Here is a 23,826-nt window from a genome sequence, read left to right on the forward strand (position 1 = left end):
TTTTTAAAATTTGCCGCCACAACTTGACCCATCCCTTTGTAAAGGCCTCCGGGCGGCGATTGTTTTCGAAGTCTATGAGTTCGAGTTTGCGTTGCTATACTTTTTAGTGGTGAAGTTTTTCGTGAAGTTTTTATCCAAGTTCATTTCTTTAACTTCCCTATCTCCACGTAAAGGTTAGTCAATATCTAGGAGTTCGTCATTCATACGTTTTCGGTGGCTGTGACACCTGATTTGTGCTAATTCAACAAATTGATCCGGTGTACAGTGGTTGGGTCTTACTGGCGCTGCGAGCAACAAGCTAAAGGCACTATCCCACGAACTCCTCTGAGAAGGAGGACCCCTATCACTATCCATTTGGGTTTCTCGACTCTGGAATCGAGTCCCAGCTTTGCCGCTGTCGCGCTGCTCCACAATGACAGATCATAACACCATCACTTTCTCGTCATGATGTATTCACACAATTATCTCTATTTAATTCCTCTGTCATGGACTATCCAACTGCGGCGTGTTGAAAGCAAAATCAGGCAAACAAGAAATCGCTAGGCAATCATATTTTAATTGTGGTAATTTGGTTCAAGGAATAAAATTTGTTAATTTCTTTATCGATAGGAGCGGGCTTTAAAATGATGCTGTCACGTAACCAGACATACCCGTTCTAAGTAGTACATATTTTTTTTGCACGTTCGACAAAGGCATGTAATATAGTAATGCATAATTTTAACAACGGTTACATACGACTTGCTCTGTGTAGCGGTCGTTAAAAGTGGCGCCGCCTTTTTACTGTCAGTATAATTCATCTGTAATCCTGGTAAATTCTTTCGGTTTCGATTCGCCCTTTTGCCATTTAATTAAACGGCGGAGGGAGAAAGGCAACTACGACAAGTGTCTCCTAGAACGAGAAATTACTGATTATGCTTCTGTTAAGATTACAGTTAAAAAATGTGCAAGTCGATTGATACCTAGTTATGGATCAGCGTTTATTTATATTTATTAGTTGTACAAAAACGAAACCGATCCTTGCAGTCAGTCTCTGTGTACATCGAAATGGCAACCAGAATTCTATACACGGACCTATTGCAAGAATTGGTTTCATTTCTTAACATATTTACGTTGAGTATGAAGTTGCATATATTTGGAAGGTGAGAACCTAATATGTAACTTTGCCAGGGATATGACGTTTGTTTTCTGATTAAAAAATGGGCGCGGATATAAACATTAGATGCATTGATTATATGGTGTATGAGTAATTTACTTTTTACAGTCTTCTTTGAAGGACGTAATGAAAAAAATTTGTGATTTTTTGTACCCGAGCGAAGTTTTAGTTAAACATTACCCTGAATTTAGTATTATCCTTATTTTGATATGGCTTTTTCAGAAGTTATTTATATTCAAATTGATATCGCTATACAATGGTATACAACAACAGGCATATAGTATTTTAATTATAATAACAAAAAAGACGAAAAATCTTGACACCTTTAACCTATATAATTGACTACATAATTGACCGTATTGAAAAAACCGTTCTTGTCAAAACAAGCAGTCTATCTGAAAATGAACTCTTAGATTAAAACAGTTTCCATCTTGACGGCGCACATTTTACGTATTGATGCTATTAATTTTCCTGCCTTTGTCATATCACGCGTATTACGGATGAGTGTGATACATACGGTTTGCTTTCTCGTATTACAGGTCATTGTGTAGCAAGTGCACATGTATAGGAACAATTACGATATAATTTATCGAGCAATGTGATAAAAAATAATCTAATCTACCTAACATGATATGGAGAGAAATTTTTCCGATGACGTGTAGATACATAGACCGATTTTTTCAGTACTCTCTTATTGGCTAATCAATTTTGCGATATGAATACCGCACAAGAACCCCCCTATACATATACATAGGAACTAAAGATAAACTCAATGCTCTGTTTCTTTTCCGTTAATTTCTTCATTCAGTGTAGATGGATGTTGAAACCGGACTTCGCGACGACGAAATTAACCCGGTAATGAAACGGTCGCATCATTCGCGCCTTGCTACAGTGGACGCGGCTGGTGGCCACAGCCTTGTCGAAGGGGTGGATGTCCATGACACGCAGGATACCGAGCAACACACCGAAAACGAGAACTCTATGGAAGACCATGAACCTGCTGAGCTCGTAGAGCCCGGTGAAGAAGCGGTAGAAGACGATGCAGAAATTGCCGCAGCCGTCGGTGAGGAGGAAAGCGGCGATCAGACGCCAATCTATTGCATTCTGTGTGACGCTGAAATTCGTGGCAAGTGGGCGTATCGTAAGCATATTATTAAGCACCAAGAAGCTGCCCAGCGGGGCCAGGATCCGACAGAAGAGCTGCTCGTACCGTTCAATCAAAACAAGCAGGAGGAGTCGCCCCTGACGTATACTTTACGTTGCACCGTGTGCAGTTTTGTTACGAACGTTCCCCGCGACCTAGAAAAACACTATCACACCCATTTCGTCGGCTATCGATGTCTGCTCTGCAAGTTCACGACGCTGCACCGAACCCGGTTGGCGGCCCACTATCCATTACACAAAAAAGAAAGAGCCCGATTTGAATGCCGCATGTGCGGCGCGACCTTGTCATCGACCAGTGCATTGAAGAAGCATGTGGCCCGTCACTCAGAGGGGACGATTTGCTGTAGCATGTGTGAGTATAAAACATATGATCAGTTTCTGTTACGGGAACATTTGGCCACAAAGCATAACGAGGTTCGTAAGAAGTACAAGTGTGAGCACTGCGACAAGGAGTTTGGAACGTTTAAGCGGTTTTTCCAGCATCGACAGGAAGCGCACAAAGGCTTCGTGTACAAGAGGCAGGTCGACCCGAAAATCTGCGACAGGTGTGACTTCCAATCGACGAAAGTTAAAGAGATGAACGCTCATAAGCTCAGTCATCAGGGTATGGTCGATGTTCTGCCAAATGGGCGATATCTATGCAGAATACAGGGATGTTCCGATACGTTTAGCAGCGCTACCAAATACGAAATGCACTTCACCAAAGTGCACGACAAAAATAACATCTACGGGCTGCGATCGGAACGAGGGAGAAGCTGTAAAGTTGAGGGGTGCTCGTTCACAACGGTGAGAGAGTCTCACCTAAAGCTACATATGAGGGTTCATCGGACTCAGCAAACGAAAGGCACTGATTTGACAGAAGGAGGTGAAACTGCTCAAACGGCGACGCACGTCGCGCCACCACCGGCAAAAGCTGAAAAGAAGAAACGCGCCCAAGGAACTTGCCACATCTGCATGGCAAAGTTCAGCGACAAATACAAAGTACGCAGCCACATTGAGACTGTTCACAGCAATCTGAAGCCGCACGAATGTGATATGTGCTGCTATAGAACGGCGTACAAGTACAACATGAAGATCCACATGAAAAAGCTCCATAACACCGAATACGGCACGACGGCCGCGGCAGTTGCTGCTACGACAATGAAGGGAGCAGTTGAGGCTGGCCTGGACTCAAATCAGGCGTTGGCCACATTTCAGGACCAGGTGGCCATTGGTGCCACGACGGCACAAGCGGCTGCCGCGGCGTTGGGTGTTGGGGTCGTAGGAATGAGCGCTGCGCCCTCGACTGTGACGTTTTTGCAAACTGCACCAACGACTGCACCCGCAGTCACAACAATAACTGTTCCGGGATCGACGTCTGTGACAGGGCAACCAGCACATGAACAGCCTGATTATCAGCAGGAATACGAGTCGGGATCCGAGTACGAACCGGAATGGACTACAGAATAGACTGTTAGTTAGGGTATTTTACGAAACATTTTGTTTAATTAACTTATTGTTGTGGGGTTTGGTTGCTTTTTTCTAGTTTTGGCCGTTGGAGGCGCTTACTTGTCACAATGGGTGTTGCTAAAATAAAGCCTTTGTTTTCTAAATATCCATGGATGAGGGATTCGCTTAAGTCAAGTACTGGTTGATTGCTAATTTAACTTACACAATGTGTAAATGATTATTTTTTTAGTGCTGAGACATATAAAAAAATAGTGAATGTTGTTTTGAGTGAAGTGTGTTTAGGTAGCGGATCCCTATGGTTTGTCCTGTAATCCATTTCAGCCCATGGGCGTTCCACACACAGTTGATATCAGGCCATGGTGTTTTCCACAACGGACTATAGTGTTCCGTCCAAATATGGTAGTAAAAAACTAGCCGAAATGAATAAATAGGTTCTCGAAGTTAACTAACAAATGGGAGATTGAAAACTGGACACCATTTTCAGTGGTCCATGCTTCGTAATCGATGTTTACGTCTTTTGTACCTTTGTTTGCTCTATATAAAATCATGTTTAATGTATTGGAAAACCTGTTTGATAGATGCGAAAGCCTGCAGACAACGCTCACTTTAACATGCTAAATTGCTTCGCTTTCACCGTTAATAGACTCGGTGCAAGCAAGCTAAGTATCAGTAGAAGATTGTCTATTAAGCCAATGCTGCTACACCATTGAAGCTCTAGTTAAGCAATATAGATTATAAAAACTTTATGCAATTATTGATCTGTGGATGTGTTTGAGTGATCTCTACGTTTTTGTTGTCCGTCTCTTGAAACTATATCCGGTTGTTATCGTTCATTATACCGAATCATGTATAGTGCCGCATAATATTATAGATTAATATCCTATGATAATAAGACACATATATATATATACAATTTTTTTGGTTGTATCATTGAAAAACATGGGTTATTGTCTATTTAACAGGGCTAATAGCTGAAACGAAGTATAACAAAAATTGCACTAATTTATCAAAAGACGTTTGTGACCTATTTCACCGACGTAGTAAATGTAACAATTCAATAACGAGCGCGCAAAACACTTGGATATGAAGTGGCAACGCGAGGGGGCAAAAGGTCTTTGAAACTACAATGTACATTGTATGAGGCATGTATTATAGTAGACTGTATGCCAAAAAAAATCATAGGACGTAAATGAATAAACAAATAGGAACAAATATGCCAGAGATTGTACAAATGGGACTGAGAATCTCAAAAGTGGCCGCCTCTTCTATATGAATATGTCTCAAATAAAGCAACGTATGTAACGTAAGGTTACTGCATCGTTAATATGCATCAGCTCGATCCGTCTTCTATTTAATTTCTAGTTATTAAACTATATATATGCACAAAGAGTTAGCAGTAGTAATCTGCTAGCATTTTGTTGCTTCTAAGGCCCATTAATAAAGCGTTTCGTTTTTTCTTACTAACAATTGTGCCAGTTATCTTTATAGATTTGAATAAATACTTGGCCTAATTTTTGTTGCCTTAAATTGGAAAATAATATTCACTCAAGATTTTTTCAGTGAGATTAATACTATTTATAAGTATGGCCGCGTCACTGTGTGTTAAGAAGTATGGTTATTGTGGTTTGACCTGTACCATTGGCAGACGTGTTTATAGACTAAGTTGATTTATTTATTAATAAATGTTCATTGATGACATTTGATGACTTTTCCTTTATTACCTTCAGTCTTCAGTTGTCTATCATATAATTTGATGTTCATGTCCCCGTATTGATGCAGTGATAACATGTTTGCCTTCTAAATCTACAAAGACATGAAGCGGTCTAGATTCTAAACCTAGATTATTTCGTGCCGAAAGCCAGTCGTCTTAAACAATGCTTGAAGATGGTATCGGAGAAAATATTTTTGTATGATCTATAAATTCCTTCGCAATCTCAAATAATGGAAGATTGCCTATAAACAATTGTTATTATTATTTATTTATGATTCGCTTCTATTTAAGCAATGTGATATTTATTCGTAATGAATAGAAAAGACACATTTTTAAAAAGGAATACGGTTCTTACTTAACAGTTCAAACAACGAATTAACGTAATACATCACAGTTAGTTTAACAGTGTCGTTTCACAATTGTATTTTTAAGGATGTGACTTTTGTGAAAAAAAAAACACGTATCCTGTGAAAATTCAACTCACTGACAGAAATAGATGTCACGATATTGCGAAATAATGTAATAATAGAGTCGGTAGTTAATCAAATAGTATAACCTAAGAGGTGTATCATAAGTTGAATATTTGCGTTAATTACTCTAACTGGGATATAACAGTCGCTATATTTCCTATCTGGAGCAGTGTCTACATCTACTTCTACTACATACTTTGTGCCATACAAGATGATGCATATTAGGATAGGAAGATCAAATCGACTCCGAGTAAAACCTAAGATGTTTTATCATTGGGTTCGTCTCCAAACAACGAAGTCAGTAAGCAATCACAAGTAAAGGGTCTAATCTTAATTAAGATTAATAAATTAAAAAATTAACAATTGGAATGTGAACATAATTTAAGATCATGATTGCAACCTCCATTGTATAAACCCCCATAAACAACATAATTTTACTTATATTCCAAAGTTTCTTTATAAAACAGGAACAGGAATGATTGGCAAAGCGCGAAATGGATGGTTTCCGTATGACCAAGCAGTGACACCTATTAATGGTCCCATAATTGCATGGTCACCATATCAAATGCCTGGAGATAATACAAAAATGTGGTCATATAGATATAAGATAATTATTAATGCAGTAGTTGCATATAAAAGATTTGTTTCGTATGGTGCTGATTTTCAACAGCTTGTACATATAATTCACCCGACACATGATCAGGCAATTGGAGGAATATTGGAAAAAATAAAGACATAATAATTAATTGAATCCAAATTGTTTCTTTATTTCATCACTTGTATCCGAATACTCAAAATCTTTATAAGATTTATATTCAGTTTTATTTGAAGGGTCCGGTAAATATATAAGTATATCAATTCTTCTTTTTAAAGCGGTCCAATTATATCCTTTGAAATGGTACCATTCTTCAGGGTGAGCGTTAGATGTTATAAATATCCATTCGGCAATAAAGTTAGCAAAGCTTCCTTTTATTGGGACTTTGTAGGGGTAACGATCAGCTATTTTTAATAGCTCATCGTATTTCAACCAGCCGTAGAAGTCGTCAATAATAATAGCTTTATGATTACAGTATCCGTCCCACCATTCTCCTCTGGTTTTGTAAAAAGTTTCATCTTCACCATAAAGATTTTCACATATTTGCCGCACTCCAAAACTTTTCCCAGTACCGGGGTATCCATACACAATGCATAGTTTAGTTCTATGGTTTCTTTTAGCTCCAAGTCTTAAGGTTGTAGCTAGATCTTTGATTCCTCGATGAAATTTAATGTAGGCAACTGGATGGGATTCAGCAACAGCACCAATGGGATCATCTTTATTATCTAACAATGTATCAACAACATTGTAAAGGTCATTACGCTGACCCTGAGAATTTATACGTCCAAATTCTTCAAAATGGCCGCTTTTAGTACAGTATTCTCTGTTCTTTTCTTCGCTAGCTTTTGCAATTTCAATATGTGCGCGTTCACTTAGTAGAATCTTGAAGCGATCCAACGATGTTGGTAGTTCTCTTGCTGCATAGCCTTGTAGATGTTTTGTGCCAGTGTTAGGAGCTATTTCATAGCCCCAAACAATGTATCTGAATTGAGTAACATTCTCCAGAATAGCTGGACCCGCAAACGGCGGATTCGCGTAGATAAAATTTCGAAAGAATCCAGGGTTTCTAACTGCTGCCCCTACAACTACTGGGAGGGTGTGCGCTATGGCACTTCCAATTCCTGGTTTTCCTATTGGACGATAACGCCTTTTAAGTAATGGTTCTTCCATGTAAGTACTGTCGATAAATTTCACAGTACGCGTCCTTGGCTGCACCAATACCTATCCGCTTTCTAACTTGTAATTTTATCTTTGTTATATGAAGCTTCCTATTTACGGTCACAGGATTTCCTACTCCGCATACAAGATCGCCTTTAAGCCTCTTGAGTTCTAAGCTAAGTACTCTGATAAAATAATCTTGCTTAAGCATGCCACGTATAATATCATCAAGAGTATAAGCACTATTGCTGACGTAATCCATGTCTACTTGTTTGGGCAAAGCGTCCACTTATATAGTGGATATCTCTCCAGTAGGGGAGAGGGCAATTGGAGGTGACGTCATTTCCTGCTGGGGCCCGCTATAATAATGACAGAAGTCTCTCGGGGTAATACTGTGCCCGAGAGACTTAGTACGTCCAAGTAACCAAAATGGCTGCAAGAAATATGAAATTTAGAAGAGCTGCTTGGACATTGAATAACTATACTGAAGACGAACTTCTAAATATTAAGGAGAATGTTACTCAATTCAGATACATTGTTTGGGGCTATGAAATAGCTCCTAACACTGGCACAAAACATCTACAAGGCTATGCAGCAAGAGAACTACCAACATCGTTGGATCGCTTCAAGATTCTACTAAGTGAACGCGCACATATTGAAATTGCAAAAGCTAGCGAAGAAAAGAACAGAGAATACTGTACTAAAAGCGGCCATTTTGAAGAATTTGGACGTATAAATTCTCAGGGTCAGCGTAATGACCTTTACAATGTTGTTGATACATTGTTAGATAATAAAGATGATCCCATTGGTGCTGTTGCTGAATCCCATCCAGTTGCCTACATTAAATTTCATCGAGGAATCAAAGATCTAGCTACAACCTTAAGACTTGGAGCTAAAAGAAACCATACTCGACATCCGCTTTCTGTTTTTTAAACATTAGAGGATAACGCATGTATACGAGTATGTAGTTCTGTCTCTGATTCAGGCCTATACAGTTATAGAAATTTTAGAAACTTATCGACAAAATGCTATTCTAAAAAACAAACTAACTTACATAGTTAAACAGGTGCTGAAGATGTGACTGACTTAGGATAATGTTTTTCTTTGACAGACAGCTTATCGTCACTCAGTTGTATATTCTCGTTCCTTCATATTATCATTGCATCAGCATTTATTTATTTCTTCTATGTTTTCTTTATGGTTTTTATTTTTTACGACATATTTGCACGAAGTCGCACTTTTGCAAAACTGCATCAAAAAGTGCACTACTTGGTTACTAATTACTAATTTTAAACGGTTTAGATTAACGAAAGCAATAGATGCACTAATGTTTATAATGTTCTTTACAGAGTTTGTTTTAGAAGAGGGAAAAACAGCCTGCATATAACTCGTAAAACGATCGTGATCTTCCACTTCATTAAGTGTCGCTGCATTATAAGGATTAACACAGGGCTTACAGGCCAATAATCCTATTCTGGCTCTGAACTTGCAAGTCTTCTGCTATAGTAGGTTAGGCGACGAACAAATGAATTTATGGCTTTTTCGACCGTTATCCCTTGTGATACAGCACGTAACTTGGTATCTGTGTTAGAGACACGAGTAGGCTTTAACTACAGGAAACCAGACAAAGTTATTCGTTTGAACGTCCTTGATGTAACTGTCTATATATACATATTTTATGAGACATTTAAAATTACTGTAAATACTAGTAATAACAGTAACTACAAAAACAATAAATGAAATAGGGTGAGCTGATTAAAAACACGTATATGTAATTTTCACACAGCTGAGTTGTGCCTCTTTAATAAGGAAGCACTATCTTTCGGAAAATTATAGAAACATAGTAAAACGATTTCTTTAACAAAAGAACGCTCGCCGCAGTACTTTTAGAACTGTTCTTTTTTTCTACTTACAATATACAATTAAGAAAAGTTTTCTTGCACTACGAAGCATAGTAGTTTCGCTTTATGCAACAGCTTCTATTCGGCTTCGACCCCAATGTTACAAACACGCGTTTGCTCGTTATATAAATGAGTACAAGTCTGTGGCGTGGTTAGTCAGATTGCACTATTTTTCAGTTGCAACCAGGTACGATAGCAATGAACAAGTTCATTCTTGTTTTTTCTACCTGTTCTTCTGTTCATTCACATTGAAACAACTGCAGATAAAATTCATCTCCTCAAATTCGCTCCTAGAAAAGTTCGTCTTAAATGACAGTCACCGCCGCTAGACATTACGGTTGATCGGATTAGTTGATCGTCATAATTGAAGAAGGACGTAAATTATAATAATGAATTCCTACAAAATTATACACTGTTGTTGCATTTCACGCTTCAGCACTTTTACTCATCGACGACAAGGCTTCACCACTCTTTAAAACCTGCTGCCATTTCCAACATCACTAATATTTACTGGTATTCTTCGTCTAGGCTTTTTCTCAGTTTTGTGCTCATGGTCTGTCGTGCCACCCGGTCCTCTTGGCTTGAAAGGCGTACTTCTGAAAATTTTCAGTGCTTACAATCTATACTTCATTCACTTGCCTATTTAAAGCCGTTTGGGCTTGCTTAACTTTGCATACAAACGTGTGAACGGACACACACATACATACCTGCTACACATTCAAAGTTAATTTTTTTGAGAACGGCATGCCTACGCAGCCGTATAAAATTGAAGCACGATCGAGTGTCCGGTAAGCACTAAAAACGGGCAACGTGCGAAGCTTCTCACTACCTGAAAGCTACTGAATAAACCTGTCGGTGAGAATCATTACTTACCAGAACGGTTGATCATGCATACTCGGCAAAAAATACACGTGTTAAAGTTTAAAGCTAAATATTGATTTCCTACTATTTCCGATTCCGTATATAGAGTGGATATGGTATAACGCTGTATAAATTGTGCACAGATAGTAGCTACGGGTGCTTGGTTAGATTATGGCATAGCAAATTTGCTAAAGTTGACGTCCGCCTAGCTTAACGTTATCATAAAGCAGCAAGACGAGCCTTATTCCCGCAGCGACGCTCCTGCGAGTTGCGATGTTCGCGACCTCGCGGCTAACTTCTACACCCGGAAACTACCTCTAGTCAGAACGGACACGTTCAATCTGCTTAGAAAAAGCTCTGACACACTACATTGTCAACAGCAACGGTAATATGGCATTCTCAAACGAACAGTGTCAAGAATTCATTCGTATTGATTAATTAACTCGACTTCTTCAGCAACAATCGGCGTACATTTATAACCATTTATGATGAAAGTGATGACTTAAAAAATCGTTCGTGTAGTAGTAGAAAATTGATTAAAATATTTGCAAAAATGTGTTCATAATTATCATTAGCTTATGCTTAGCAGTAGACAACTAGAATAATTATATCGTGAGTTGACCGGCTAGCTTTTGATGTCTGTATAATAAGTTGCCTAGAATATTAAAACAGGTTCCGGGAAATTGAATAGAAAGTCCACGTCACTATAATAATCGATTAATTTACCAACGCATTCTAGCCACAGCAAGGTCAGTGTATGGTAATAAGTCAATCCTGTCATGAGTAAACAATGACGAAGCATTATTTCTATCCTTTGAAATCATATTACGAACTTGTAGAAAAAGGTCCGAATCACGTTTGAGCTAATAGCAATCGGTACTGGCGATTTGATTATTATTTCGTCATGTTATTGTTTCCCCCAAAAGATACTCATGCATCTCTTGATTTTTTGCCTCTTTCAAGCTGTTAATCAAAATTGAAATAGAAAAAAACGTTTATATGATGAGTAAAAGCAAATAGAAATTGACTGAGTTCGATTGACAAAGGAGACATCTCGGCCAATCCTATAGGGTGAAGATCGTTGTGGTACTAGTTTATAAAATATATTAAGCAAAAGAAAGTCCATTTTAAGAGTGAGTTAATTATTTTCTAGTATGTAAAGTGGGGTAAACGACGGTCGACGGGTAGAAATTACTCATTTTGTCTGTTGAACTTGGGGCAGTTAAAGCAAAATGCTGACGATTGATGCCTAACTAGTTTGACCTGTATATAAATTTTGTGAATAGCTGCTTGGGCAGATACGATGGAAAAGCAGATTCGGATAAAAAAAAGACCAAAAGGTAGGCTATAATTAATGGTCAGCTGAGTTTGACAAATATATGGGACACGAAAACAGTATATTGCTCTTAAGAGTTTTCGCACTACGTAGCTGTAGCTAAACAAAAAAAAGGCATAAAACGTGTTAGCGTCTTTGGAAAATATATAATACATTGCGTTAGATAAATTTTACGCTTTGCAATTTCTTTCAAATGTTTTTTAGTTTCTGATTCTTCGACATGAAAGATTGCTGCTTATTTAAATCCGCTTTAACACTTTCGTAGCACTTTTCTTAACCGCAACACAATGACGATAACATTTTTGTTCGTTGCTTTATTGTTTTAAAAGAGTTTAAAGGCTTTTATTCATATTCATATGTTTTATAAATATTAAGTTAAGCAATTGACGTATAAGAAATCAGTAATCATAGAGTAAAATCAAAGCAGAAGGATTAGCTTATGCTTTTCACGTTTCTTTAACGTTGCATTCAGCAGTGTTACCCTCAGAGGTCAATGTTTTTCGGTTTATACTTGCGGGTCTTCTTGATTATGCCGGACTCAATAAGGCCGTACGCCGTATCCAAAATGGACGTCTCGACAGGGCGAGGCTCTATTTTTAAGATTCTCTTCATTTTTTCATTCGAATACTTAAAAACTTTGTCCAGCCGTGGTAGCAACAAGGCAACCGTGGGGTCAAACCAGGAGATAAGCCAAAGTCCTATTTTTGGTACCCGGTGGCAAGGAGGTCTATAACCCATGGGACTGAATTCCTTCAAGAGAATTTTCGATGCCTCCTGCATCCAAAGGGTCTCCATGACGACGCAAATTCGTTCTCCTGCAGCTTCCGGTACGGTAAGAGCTTTCACGTGCGCCTCGGCCACATCGCGAACATCACAAAAAGCGAAATTAAGTCCGGGTACCATCGGACTGCTACCGTCCATAAGCCGCTTGATTGCTTCTACCGACGTACCAAAATCGTTTCCAATAATTGGGCCTACGACAAGCGCAGGAAGTATGGTCACGAGCTCCATCTTCGAGGTATTCTCTGGCGACTTCACAAAATCCCATGCCGCTTTTTCTGCAAGCGTTTTGCTGCGTTCATACCAACCTAGTGTCGGTGATTCCAGATCCGACCACTGGGTCTCATCATAAAACGTTTCGTTGTCCGTTTCCAGATGTCCGTGGATCGATGCAATGGAACTAGTCAAAACGAGCCGCGTAACGCTCGCCTTGGCCGCTGCCTTAATTACTCGTAGAGTTCCTTCTACGGCAGGTTTCACTAATGAGTCGGGATCTTTTGGGGCGAAATTGGGAAAAGGCGATGCAACATGAATAACGTATTTTATCCCGTCGACAGCCTCGTTCCAGCCCTCATCCTTGGTAAGGTCTGCTTCAACCAGTGTTACCTTATCTTTGGCATCGGGATGACACTCATAAATGGGCTTACATTTTTTCTCGTTCTTCACAGATCGCACCGTTCCTCTCACTATGTAGCCATTCTTTAGTAGCATTCGCATGATGTGGATGCCTATGAAACCGGAGGCTCCAGTCACCAGCACTGTCTCGTTCGGCATTTTAACTCACTGATTTCTATGTCTTACTCTCAACCCGTAATAACTTGAGAGTTGTTACGAGACACTGGCAAACGACGCGCCGTTTCAGCTATCAGCAATCGTTTGTCTATCCCACCATCTCGAATAAACCTCCACCAGGTTTGTTGCAGCCAACCGAGCTCGCGGGTTGTCTCTTTCTAATCACGCTGATGTCCACTTTAACACCGTCCGTCGAGTACCTCAATAGTTCCACCTGCTACTCAAATCAAATTCAAAGACGCTCCGGATGTTCTGCCGCAGTCAATTTAGCCAGCCGCAGAATGAATAGTCAATTGCTGCAGCTGACACAGCTTGAACGATGGCGTAGATGTCTATTCTCGGAAAAATCTTGCTGAACGCTTTGAAGAAGTGGAAGCTCGAATTGTGCGGAACCTGTCACTTGGCGTTCTGCGACCCTAATAGCAACCACCGAAGTAGCAATAGCGAAAGCAGCAGTTGCCGTAGCGTTAAGCAGTCAAAAGACGTCCCGCTTCTTCTCGCCCCTGGTGCGCTGCCGCCTTCCGCTGGGCCCTCACTGTATTTGCAACTTCACCTATGAGGATCAACGTTAGCGAAAAACTATGTCATACGAGGAACAGACAGACAGCGCCATAGGCAGCATTCAGAAGTTGCCACTAGCAAATAATGGGGCAGGAAAACGTTCATTCGATAATTTCGATTTTACGCATGTAGCCGACAGAGTCATTCTGTAGAACGTAACTAGATAATATTTGAAAAGTATGATCTAGCACGCTTCGTGTTGATACTGCATGCACTATGAAATGGTGAAAGAAATAGTATTCCGTTTAGTTAATATTGGATAGCTCTTCAAAAACACAGTATATGGATTATGAAGATAAGTCTAAGTGTATAGTTTCGACTTAGTGGAGCTCCATTAAGATGAGCCTAGCAATTTACGATTAATCAAAAACAACAACCAGTCAAAAAGAAACCGAAAATCAAATCACCTTTAACCCGAAGATTGTAGAAAATTTCTCTGTGTAATATTTATCTTGAAAAGGTAACTCTATACAAAATATATAATTCCTAAAATAAGCATACTTATAGTTTATATATCTTACATATCGTAAATGAGACAAAGCCACTTTTCCCTCTCTCTCTCTCTGTCTCTACGAAGGCATCTTAAATATTTAAAATACGTCCGTTAGAGACATAATATCGAAATATACCTGTACAAGCTATTTTCACTACAATAAACTATGTAACCAATTAGATACACCAAGTTATTTCGTAACCGCTTATCTAAGCTTTTCATATATTAATCGTGTGCGTTTGCTCGGCATTATTAGTTGATAATTTGTCTTCACTATTTATGACTCTCAAAATCTCTACCTTGTGAAGATATCCTTGGGTATCATATAAAGCGATCTGAAAAAAGACTACGCGACCTAACTCTGAAATCATCAAAATGTCCGGTTGAGCAGTTTTCGTAGCTTCTATAATTAACTGAAAATTCTCTCTATTTTGTTATCTAACAGAGACGCGAAAAAACAGAATATATGAATGACACCTATATTGAATTATCGTTCCGACAAGTGAGTCTGCTTTTGAAAATAGGTGAAAGGCACATCGCTGCCTCACTGTTTATATAACAGTAATAGAGACTCTGAGAAAAGGACAGTGATAGCTTCTGTTATCACGCGCGCACTAGCAAATTATCTGTGCTTGAGACGAGTTCAATGCTATTGCACTATTGTACAAACGGGCAAGCCAATCCAATTATGTTCTACGTATCGACCTAGCAAAAAAGTAATACCGATTAAGATTAGGTATCGGCGCTAAGTACGATTCTCTGTGCATTTTTGACGAAAAAAAAACCGCATATTACGAAACGAGTGTTAATGTTCATAGCAATTTCCTATCAACTCGTTTAGGTCCCTAGGGTATCATTTACAGATAGTTACTATTACAAATAATAAAACTTTTACGTCATCGTTACCATTGACGATTTGGGAATATGTTCATCATATTTGTAAACGTTCATCAGATTGTTAAATACAGTTCAGTTTTTGTTACAGGATACCTATTGCAAAGTTCCCTTCTCCGTGGCTATCCATAGAACGTTCTCTATGATAGATTTGCAGCGGTAGCGCTAGCAACGGCCTCCTGATGAGGCCGCCGGGAACTAGACCACTGCTCACCTGCGCGCTGTGTCGATTTCTGCTTTGTGTTTGGCGGTTCTACAACAGCTGACAGCGTTCGCTCCACCAATCAGCGGAAAGTTGTTCAATACTGTGAAACAAACGCTTTCTGCTGTTAGAACTTATTGTCGGATATCCATGAAACGTTACCAGATTTTATGTAGTTCATACACTTTGACTTGTATGTCCCTTTATGTTAATGACGTCTGTGCATCTTCAAGCAGTTCAATTATCCAGGATAGTCTCCGATTCTCTAGAAAGTCTGCCTGTCGAAACTATACAGTGGTTCAGAACGGCTTTTCCTTTTTCCATAGTATCTAACCGACTGTTAAGACAATCTTCTCATCTAAAAACAGCTGAGAAGCGAAGATCCGTCGTTTCGAAGTGTTTTCGTCTAGTCCGTGCGCAAGGCTCAGGGCGACCTGTCAAATAGTGTCGAGTGACACTTTTTCCATGGATATCGGTGGCTTTACTTATTGTGAACTGACACGTAAATAGTATTAACTTGCCAGTGTACATTATTTAATATCTACAGAACAAACAGAACTTAAGTGTGCACCTGCTGTGACCGAACTACAGTTGCAGTCCTATGACTGCAATAATAATATTAGTTTAATCGAAGGAGGGCTGCCGAAAATAAAGAAAATTGTTACGAGATCAAAACATTTCAACGTTCCAACAGCTGACAAACACACTGTGAGAAAAATGCATGGTCGCCTGAAGGACTATTATATGAAGGTACTGTGCCAGTGCTATTCAGATGATGGTCGTATGCTCGTGTGCGGGAATAATTATGGCGAACTGATATTGTTTGATGTTGAAAAAGCCCTACGAGACGATGGAAGTCGTCAGGATTCGACGGCGGTTCAAAATGGAGGAAGCTTTTCCGGAGTGGCCTCTGCGTCCTCGTCAACGACAACTTTAAAAGATTCCCGAGTACGAACGCAGGTTTCCAGCGGTGCCCTGTATTGTTTAGCATCGGCTGGCGAGTACCTGCTTGCAGGTGGCGTAGGAGAAGTTCTTGCTTTGTCATGGTCGTCAATATTGGAAGGCCGACTTGAAGTTGACTGGGCTCTACGGTTGCCAATGCACAGCGGGCTAAACAAACCCGAAGTTAACGCACTGGCACTAGGAGATGGAAATCAACGAGCCTATCTGGCGTCAGGTGATAACAAGGCAAGTACATGTTATATTCATGATGATTATATAATCGTTATGCTTCGTATGGATGTTTATTTCATTGTTAATAGTAGTAGCATTTATAATTATAGTTATGTGTAGCCGGTCTATAGCACTCTATAGCACAAGATAAATATGGCATAACGATTGCTGAGTGTGGAAATATTTTTCAGCAATTATATTTTAATAATCCACTTCATCGGGGTACTTGTTAGAGTGCCACGACTTGCTTAACGTGAAGTTAATAAGATATAGACAAATATATAGGTGACTTTTAAATTATAGGGCGAACTTTTTGTTCGAATCTTAATAAATAATCTTTTATTTGTTAAAGTAATAAAACGTATCTAATTTATAATTAAGGTTCTAAAACGCAGTTGCTCTTTCAATGTTAACAAATACTGGAAGCTAATTTTCTTACCTGGTGTTTATCCTTAAATAAAGTTTGAATTTTTCAACACTAAAACTAATTTAAGCTCAATTACACAATTACAGGTACATTCGTTCGAGCTAGAAACCCGCCAATTGTTGGGTTCTCTTGAAGAACATCAGGACTATGTGCATGGAGTTGCTATCAATCGAACGGAGAGCGAGTTGTATTCAGCTGGCGAAGATGGCACTGTTAAACTGTGGGACCTCCGCTCACGAAAAACTGTTTGTTCAGTCGATGTAAAGAAGTTTGAAAAGTTGAGGTAAAAAAAATAACACTGGATCTATTTAAGTTGAGAATTTATTAGTAAAGCTGGAAAAAAACTGGCGTTGATGGAGTCGTTTTTCTCTATTTTAGTCTCTGTATATTACATGTTTAAAATCTACTCCCATGGGTCGAAGTTCATCTATAACGAAGAAGTGGCCGTATGACTGAGTTGATGTTTTCGAATATGCTAGGTGGAAATAATTTGGAGTCACTTTAAAAAATATGTAAATAGAAGAATTGCATCTTTGACTAATATGACCCTATTTGTTAATCGAACCAATTTAGACAAAGCTGGTAGCTTTTTAATCTCTTTGCGGCGATCTACTATTTTATTACAGCACTATTAAATCGATTGCAGATCGCGTAGTGGAGCCTCTTGGGTTGGGGCCGTAGCCCTAGATCGCTCTGAAGAGTGGCTGCTTGTCTCTGGTGGACATTTGCCCGCCGTCCTACACACGAAGTCAATGTCACCCACAATTGTATTCGGAGATGTTGATAATGATTGTTATGTAGCGACATTCTCCAACGATCTCGTATGTATTCATTCTTGCATATTCCCACAGGCTGAGGCTGGCAGGCTAATACTGTATAAATAGTATATAGGTGTGAATATTGTATCTATTGAAAATTTACTGACAAGTTCCATATATATACTATTATATATAATTCAAGGGCTGAAGTTACTCTAATTGGTAGGAGTTGTCCAAACCAATCAAATAAATTAGCGCATGCTGAAACATATGTCGAGTAGAACATATTTTGTTTTTTTGAATGATTCTCTGTAACATATATAACTTTTTTAATAATTGTTCCTAGTATTTGGGAAAGATCTGGTGATAGCTTGCCATTTAATAGCACTTCAATTGTAGGTATGTTTGAATATGAAAAAAAATCGTTATATCATTTATAAGCATATTCATTACCCATAGAATTGCTAGCGGATCGGTTTGCTGAAAAAATAATTAGAAATTGAAACTCTATACTAAAATTCTATTCAAGACTGTCTGCAGACGATTATATACCTGCGTAACGATCATCGATACCACAAGAACTTTTATATCGATTAGATCAAACGGATAAGTTCCTATTTTTGAAAACAGTAACTAAAGAAATCGATTGGTAATACAGATTGTTTCTTGTGCTTTTTTCATAGATCACGGTCGCTGGGGAAGGTGGTAAAGTGCATCACTATACGTTATCTGGCGAACTCCGAGCGGCTGTCCCATCATCATCGGCTGCCGTTTACTCTGTTGCAATGCACCCGCAGAAACGATGCGCCTCAACTGCTGGAGCCAGCAATAAGATTGATCTTAGTCGCAACCTCATGTACAACGACCTCGTACTCACTGTTTAGACGCTGTCTGTGAGTACACAGATTGGTCTAAGATAAAAGGACGTTGATATTATTTGGCCATACAGATCGCAAAAGAAATGCAAAAAAGATTATTAAGGCGCGCATCATAGAGGACTGAAATATTATTAAGGTCCCAGCTCAACGAATCAACCGGCGTTTATTCGTTGTTAAGTATTTTCGACCGCGAACGGACCGTCAACTGCTTTTCATTGGTGGATATATGTGTGGACGCATCGATGACAAGAAATGGCCATAAAATTAATATTATTTTCTGCTCTGTTACACCACAATAATAATATTAAATAATATTATATTCATTTGTAATTTGCTGCATAGCACCCCACTTCGCGACGCAAAAGCAGCAGCTTGACGCAGAGTATACATACGATGACAACAATGATTGTACTAGATAGCTTAGTAGAAAAAGAATTGCCTATATAAATATATGAATGCCCGCTCGCTGGGTAGGCGACCGATAATAGCGGAGGCGTAGCGAGCATGTATACGCTGTAATTTAGACTCGGTTCTTGAATGATCTTCGTTCGGTTTTTGGCGTCTCGGATACTTCACAAGTTTTTTTTGTTAGATCATATTGCCCTGCTACTAAGCGGCTCTTGTATTAATTATATATTAATAACATGGGAAAACAAGCTGCGGCTCCTGGAGTCGAATGGTTGGTGTCGCCCGCGAATCAAGTCCGACGGAAACAAACAGCGGAAAAGACCCAGAATTTGACGACGATTTGTTGTTAAATTGTGAACAGAAAGATCGATAATGAAGGACAAACAACAGCAACAATAACAAAGGAAAACAGCTGATGAAACGATCGGTTTGTGATTAGGTGAATTTGTAGATAAGAAAAAAATACCTATGGTCATTATTATTGTTTGACAGGAAATTAGAGAACATGAAGTATGTCCTGTTTAACTTGTTCCCTATGAGTTGCCATGAACTGTTTAGCCACGTCTGAGCATTCGCTAAACTGGTCACCCCATGAATAATTCAAATAATGTTAGCGTTTGTTGTTTGAAACGATGCTACTAACTTGTCGAATGACGTAGGTTATGTGAAGTAATTAATAACAACACTAATGATATTGAGCGTAATCTTAATGAACAAGGAGATAATAAAATGGAAGCAATGCAAACGGAACTGCTATTATTATTGTTATCATTATATCATTGTTACTATTAGGTAATATGATATAATGATAGGAGCTGTTTAATGAATTAAAAAATTTGAATAACTTCAAATTACACATTATTAACTAACGTAATTTGGTAAATATTTACCTCGTCTTTCACTACTAATTATTATTAAAGGTGTTAGCAGATAATAACGAGTTTAGAGGTAAATATGTCGTTCGATGGGAAAAAGTAACGTTTAGTGAAAGCGATAGTATTAGTGGCGTTTATCGAAAATCGAAGAAAACAGCGGGTAAGGAGGCTTTCAACGAAACAGCAGTTTGCTACTGATGTATTCAAATCGAGAGACTGGACATAAAAGAGGGCATAATTATAGCATTTTAAACTGAGGAACGAGTAGCTGGGATCATGCAAGTTTCTCATCTATGGCAACGGTATATCTCAGGAATGTTTTTCTTCTAAATGTTGTGCAAATTATTTCTAGAGTATCATATGTTTTACACTCAGTTTGTTGCAAGGTCATTGTTTGCCTGTTTTTTTTTTATCGAAAACGCTTTTATTAGTTTTATAACACGAACGGCGAAGAATCTCATATTAAGCCGAGAAAGAGCGCATTGTTGTTGCATCCTTTTGTCCAAAAGAATCCTTGATTACAATGACTTATTTTTTTGTTTGAGGTACTGAGATGTAATCGCGTTTTTGTCACAACCCCTCAATCCTTTCTTAAAATTGTTGTACTAGTAACGAATTTTCACTTCTTTTTCTTGCTTTTTTTATTATTTTTTTCTTGCTTTTTTTCAGCTAATTCAGCCGGCTTTCTCACCTTCGAGAAGCAATAACTTATAAATTGAACGTTGACTTTCTTGCCTCTATGGTTATTACTTTCTAACGATAATTAGCCTTAAGTCCTTGATAGCTAAGCATTTGATACAAGTATTGCTAAATTTCGTGCGCCATTGGTGCCTAGCTCAAAAATTATTCAAAATTGATAACCCCATGAATAGCTCTGGATAATCTATTATTATACTTCTGATGAATATGTTAAGTTCGTGTAGTTCGGGTGCCATAGAGGTATGTTGCGAACAAATTGATTATATTGCTTAAATCAAAGATCTCCGGCTATCTAAGTTATCCCACTGCGCCAATATGGACACTAAATTATTATAGTTAGCAAATTTTTCAACACTGGGCTTTGGTTAACGTAATTCAAAGTAGCGTTTAGAAATTAGCCCGTATATACAGGGTGCCGAAAAAATGTATACACTATTTAATGAGACATAACTATTAACAATTAAGCAAATTTATTTTGATTTGCTATTGCAAATATGAAAATATAATAGAAGTACAAGGATAGCACCGCAAGAAGTTTCATGCAAGTCCACTTACGCGACTTACAATTAATCGGATAAAAAATGTAACAAAATGATGGTTGAGACTCAGATCGCACCAGTTCGACGATCTTAATTATGATTCGCTACGAATTATATTTAGACGTGCATCGTTTGGGGTCTTTTATTTTTTGTGATTTGGGATACGGCCGTGTACATATTCGTTCAGGCTTTTTAAATGCGTGTTATCTTCATTAGCGAAAGGATCGCTTTCATGACCACGAGCATACAAAGCGCTGTCGGAGAGCAAATTATATAATCTTTAGTAGGAGGGTTGATATATCGCATGGAATAAACCACGATGCGAACAGAATAAATAGGGACGGTTCATTATTCGTTGCAACTGGTGGCATCACAGATATCAGAAAAACGACCACGGTCTGCCAGAGCCATGAAATAGTTTTACACTTCCACTGGATATTGATACGGCTCACCTGCGGGCTGCGTCGCTTCTTAAGATAGTAATGGGTCGTCAAACAGATGCCATGATCCGAAGATCGAATCTTTCGCAGCTATGTAATATGAGGATGTGCAGAGAAATGCTTAAACCCTAGCAAGTAGAAGAGCCAGATCGACACAATGATGCAATATATAGAACTGGTTCCGACGGCGTGATAATTAATAGCCTGCGACAGACTGCGATCTCGGGAAGATTTTCACTTTATTTCTCATAACAGTATTCCTCACTATTTCTGTACTATTCCTCAATAGAAAATAGGTGGATATCCTTTGCCCAGCACATATGGAGACTTTTCATATTTCCACGCGGTTTATTTTAGGTCTCTTACTGACCTTGTCTGACGATTAAATAATAAAAGTGAAAAGTCTACTTAAAGTGAAGCCGAAATCTTTGCATAGCACAAGTGCTGTAATGATACAGATTTTTACTGATTTGAGATAATACAGATAACGAATACATACCCTTTCGAAGTGATCGAAAAGTGGATTAGCTTTAATTAATTTTGATTCTAAGAACAGTTTATTATTGTAATACGAACAGTACTATTTTTATGGTGACATCATTTTTTTATGTGTATTTCAGTGTAATAATTTCTTGTGTGTTTTCTGGATGTGTTCAAGTTATTTGATTATGTTAAATAAGTGTTTCAAATTTTACGTTCGTTTATTGCAGTTAAGTATTGCTTCAAACGGTTGACGATTTCGGCACAAAACGAAGCATGCGTCTGTGAACGCACGGTTTCGAGCCTAAACCAGGTCTCACGACTATAAGTTTGGTAGACAAGCACGTTACCACTGCATCATTAGGGAAATTTGACAGTATTGACGTGGGCATTATACGCATCATCCCACTGCATCTATAATACAAACTGGATCCCTCGCGGAGGCATCTAGCCACTGAGTTAGGCATTCATCCTTCTGCTTATCACTTGTATCATGTGCATGGCAGACTTTTCAATAAGTGTTTTGAATCTTTTAGTAAGTGCTCTGATGATGCCCATCGAAGCAAAATTGAACAAAAATCTATTTACCACGGTTGATATACTCTCATATCACCTCTGCCCCCTCATGTTTGGCTATCCATTCTGTAGTATGACTAAGGACCTGCCATGTCGTTTCGTAAACCTGTTGGAGAAACGCCAAGTAAGTCCAACAAGACCTACTCCGGTTAAATTCTTATACACCTAATAGGTCATTCCGGAAACTTGTTCATATAAACAGAATAATTAGAAATGCTAAATAATGGAAAAAAATAGTTTTGTTTGAATAGCTTTGTTCTACTTGAATAATCTGGACAACCGCGGAGAATATTTTTATGGAAAGCTTTTGCACCAAGAAACTTCCATAGTAGTGCGGTCCAAAAAACCAGCAGCTGTAACAAAATATATCTCCAAAAATAAAGGTGTTATGAGAAACGTAGGCGATACATAGTGTACATAAAATGTGACTAACTAGTCAACTTACCACTAGACAATCATTATATAACTAAAAGCGTCCCAATTCTTCTCACAGCTTCCAAATGCCTGGCACTAACACTGTTCTCACAATTCAGTCTTCTCGATCGTTCCTCGAAAAAATTATGATTAGAGAGTTCTTGTTCTGTAATTATTATTGTAGCCTCCTGCTAATTTACACCACAAATGATACCAAGAGTGCCACTAAAGGGGTAATGTTACATTGTAATATGGCTAAGATATTTGGTTAATACCGATCTTCTTTAGGGAATCATGATCAGGGATAGGAACGAGAAAGTAAGTGACTGTTTAGAATAGCATTCAGTTATTATTCAGATAATGTAAAACCCATCAATATATTTATAGGCACATTGTATATGCGAAGATTTTGTCAGTCTATTACGTTCGAAATTCTTTATATCGTTGGATACGAACGGTCGCTTAAAAGCATAAAGAATAAGATATGTGACATAAAAGATCAATATTACGTAGAGGCTTTAAGTCAAACACAATACAATAACTTATACATGAATCTGCCCCGTGTTGTTTTTTTATTTTCAATAATATATATAAAGTACAAGAGCATTTTTAGTTAAGGAGCTTGACAAGTATATATAT

General features: G+C 38.4%; 3 protein-coding genes and 1 long non-coding RNA gene across 7 annotated transcripts; 3 read left to right on the forward strand and 1 right to left on the reverse strand.

Moving 5' to 3' along the window:
* The first annotated feature begins 39 nt into the window (after positions 1–39).
* On the forward strand, positions 40–5,099 carry LOC111245695 (zinc finger Y-chromosomal protein 1-like). 4 transcript variants are annotated; one of them, XM_022794355.2, is made up of 2 exons: positions 40–173; positions 1,962–5,099. In XM_022794355.2, exon 2 carries the CDS (start codon positions 1,967–1,969, stop codon positions 3,764–3,766), a length of 1,800 nt encoding a protein of 599 aa, XP_022650090.1. In that variant the 5' UTR covers positions 40–173; positions 1,962–1,966; the 3' UTR covers positions 3,767–5,099. The 4 variants fall into 4 exon arrangements, with proteins under 4 accessions (XP_022650090.1, XP_022650091.1, XP_086835128.1 ...); XM_022794356.2 differs by having other exon boundaries at positions 58–173; positions 1,967–5,099; XM_086979002.1 differs by lacking the exon at positions 40–173 and adding an exon at positions 212–563.
* Positions 5,100–8,094: 2,995 nt separating this feature from the next.
* Positions 8,095–9,468, forward strand: LOC147757887 (uncharacterized). Its single transcript, XR_015320198.1, has 2 exons — positions 8,095–8,660; positions 9,050–9,468. It is a non-coding gene; the product is annotated as an uncharacterized LOC147757887 (long non-coding RNA).
* Positions 9,469–12,092: 2,624 nt separating this feature from the next.
* LOC111244800 (uncharacterized) lies at positions 12,093–13,922 on the reverse strand. Its single transcript, XM_022792224.2, has one exon. The coding sequence runs from the start codon at positions 13,350–13,352 to the stop codon at positions 12,282–12,284; it is 1,071 nt and encodes a 356-aa protein (XP_022647959.1). The 5' UTR covers positions 13,353–13,922; the 3' UTR covers positions 12,093–12,281.
* A 1,541-nt stretch (positions 13,923–15,463) lies between these two features.
* Positions 15,464–19,914, forward strand: thoc6 (THO complex subunit 6). Its single transcript, XM_022792225.2, has 4 exons — positions 15,464–16,708; positions 17,207–17,403; positions 17,767–17,941; positions 18,562–19,914. Exons 1-4 carry the CDS (start codon positions 16,238–16,240, stop codon positions 18,760–18,762), a joined length of 1,044 nt encoding a protein of 347 aa, XP_022647960.1. The 5' UTR covers positions 15,464–16,237; the 3' UTR covers positions 18,763–19,914.
* Positions 19,915–23,826: the final 3,912 nt, after the last annotated feature.

Source organism: Varroa destructor, unplaced genomic scaffold, assembly GCF_002443255.2.
Source record: "Varroa destructor unplaced genomic scaffold, Vdes_3.0 BEIS01000002.1, whole genome shotgun sequence".
NCBI classification, from domain to species: domain Eukaryota; kingdom Metazoa; phylum Arthropoda; class Arachnida; order Mesostigmata; family Varroidae; genus Varroa; species Varroa destructor.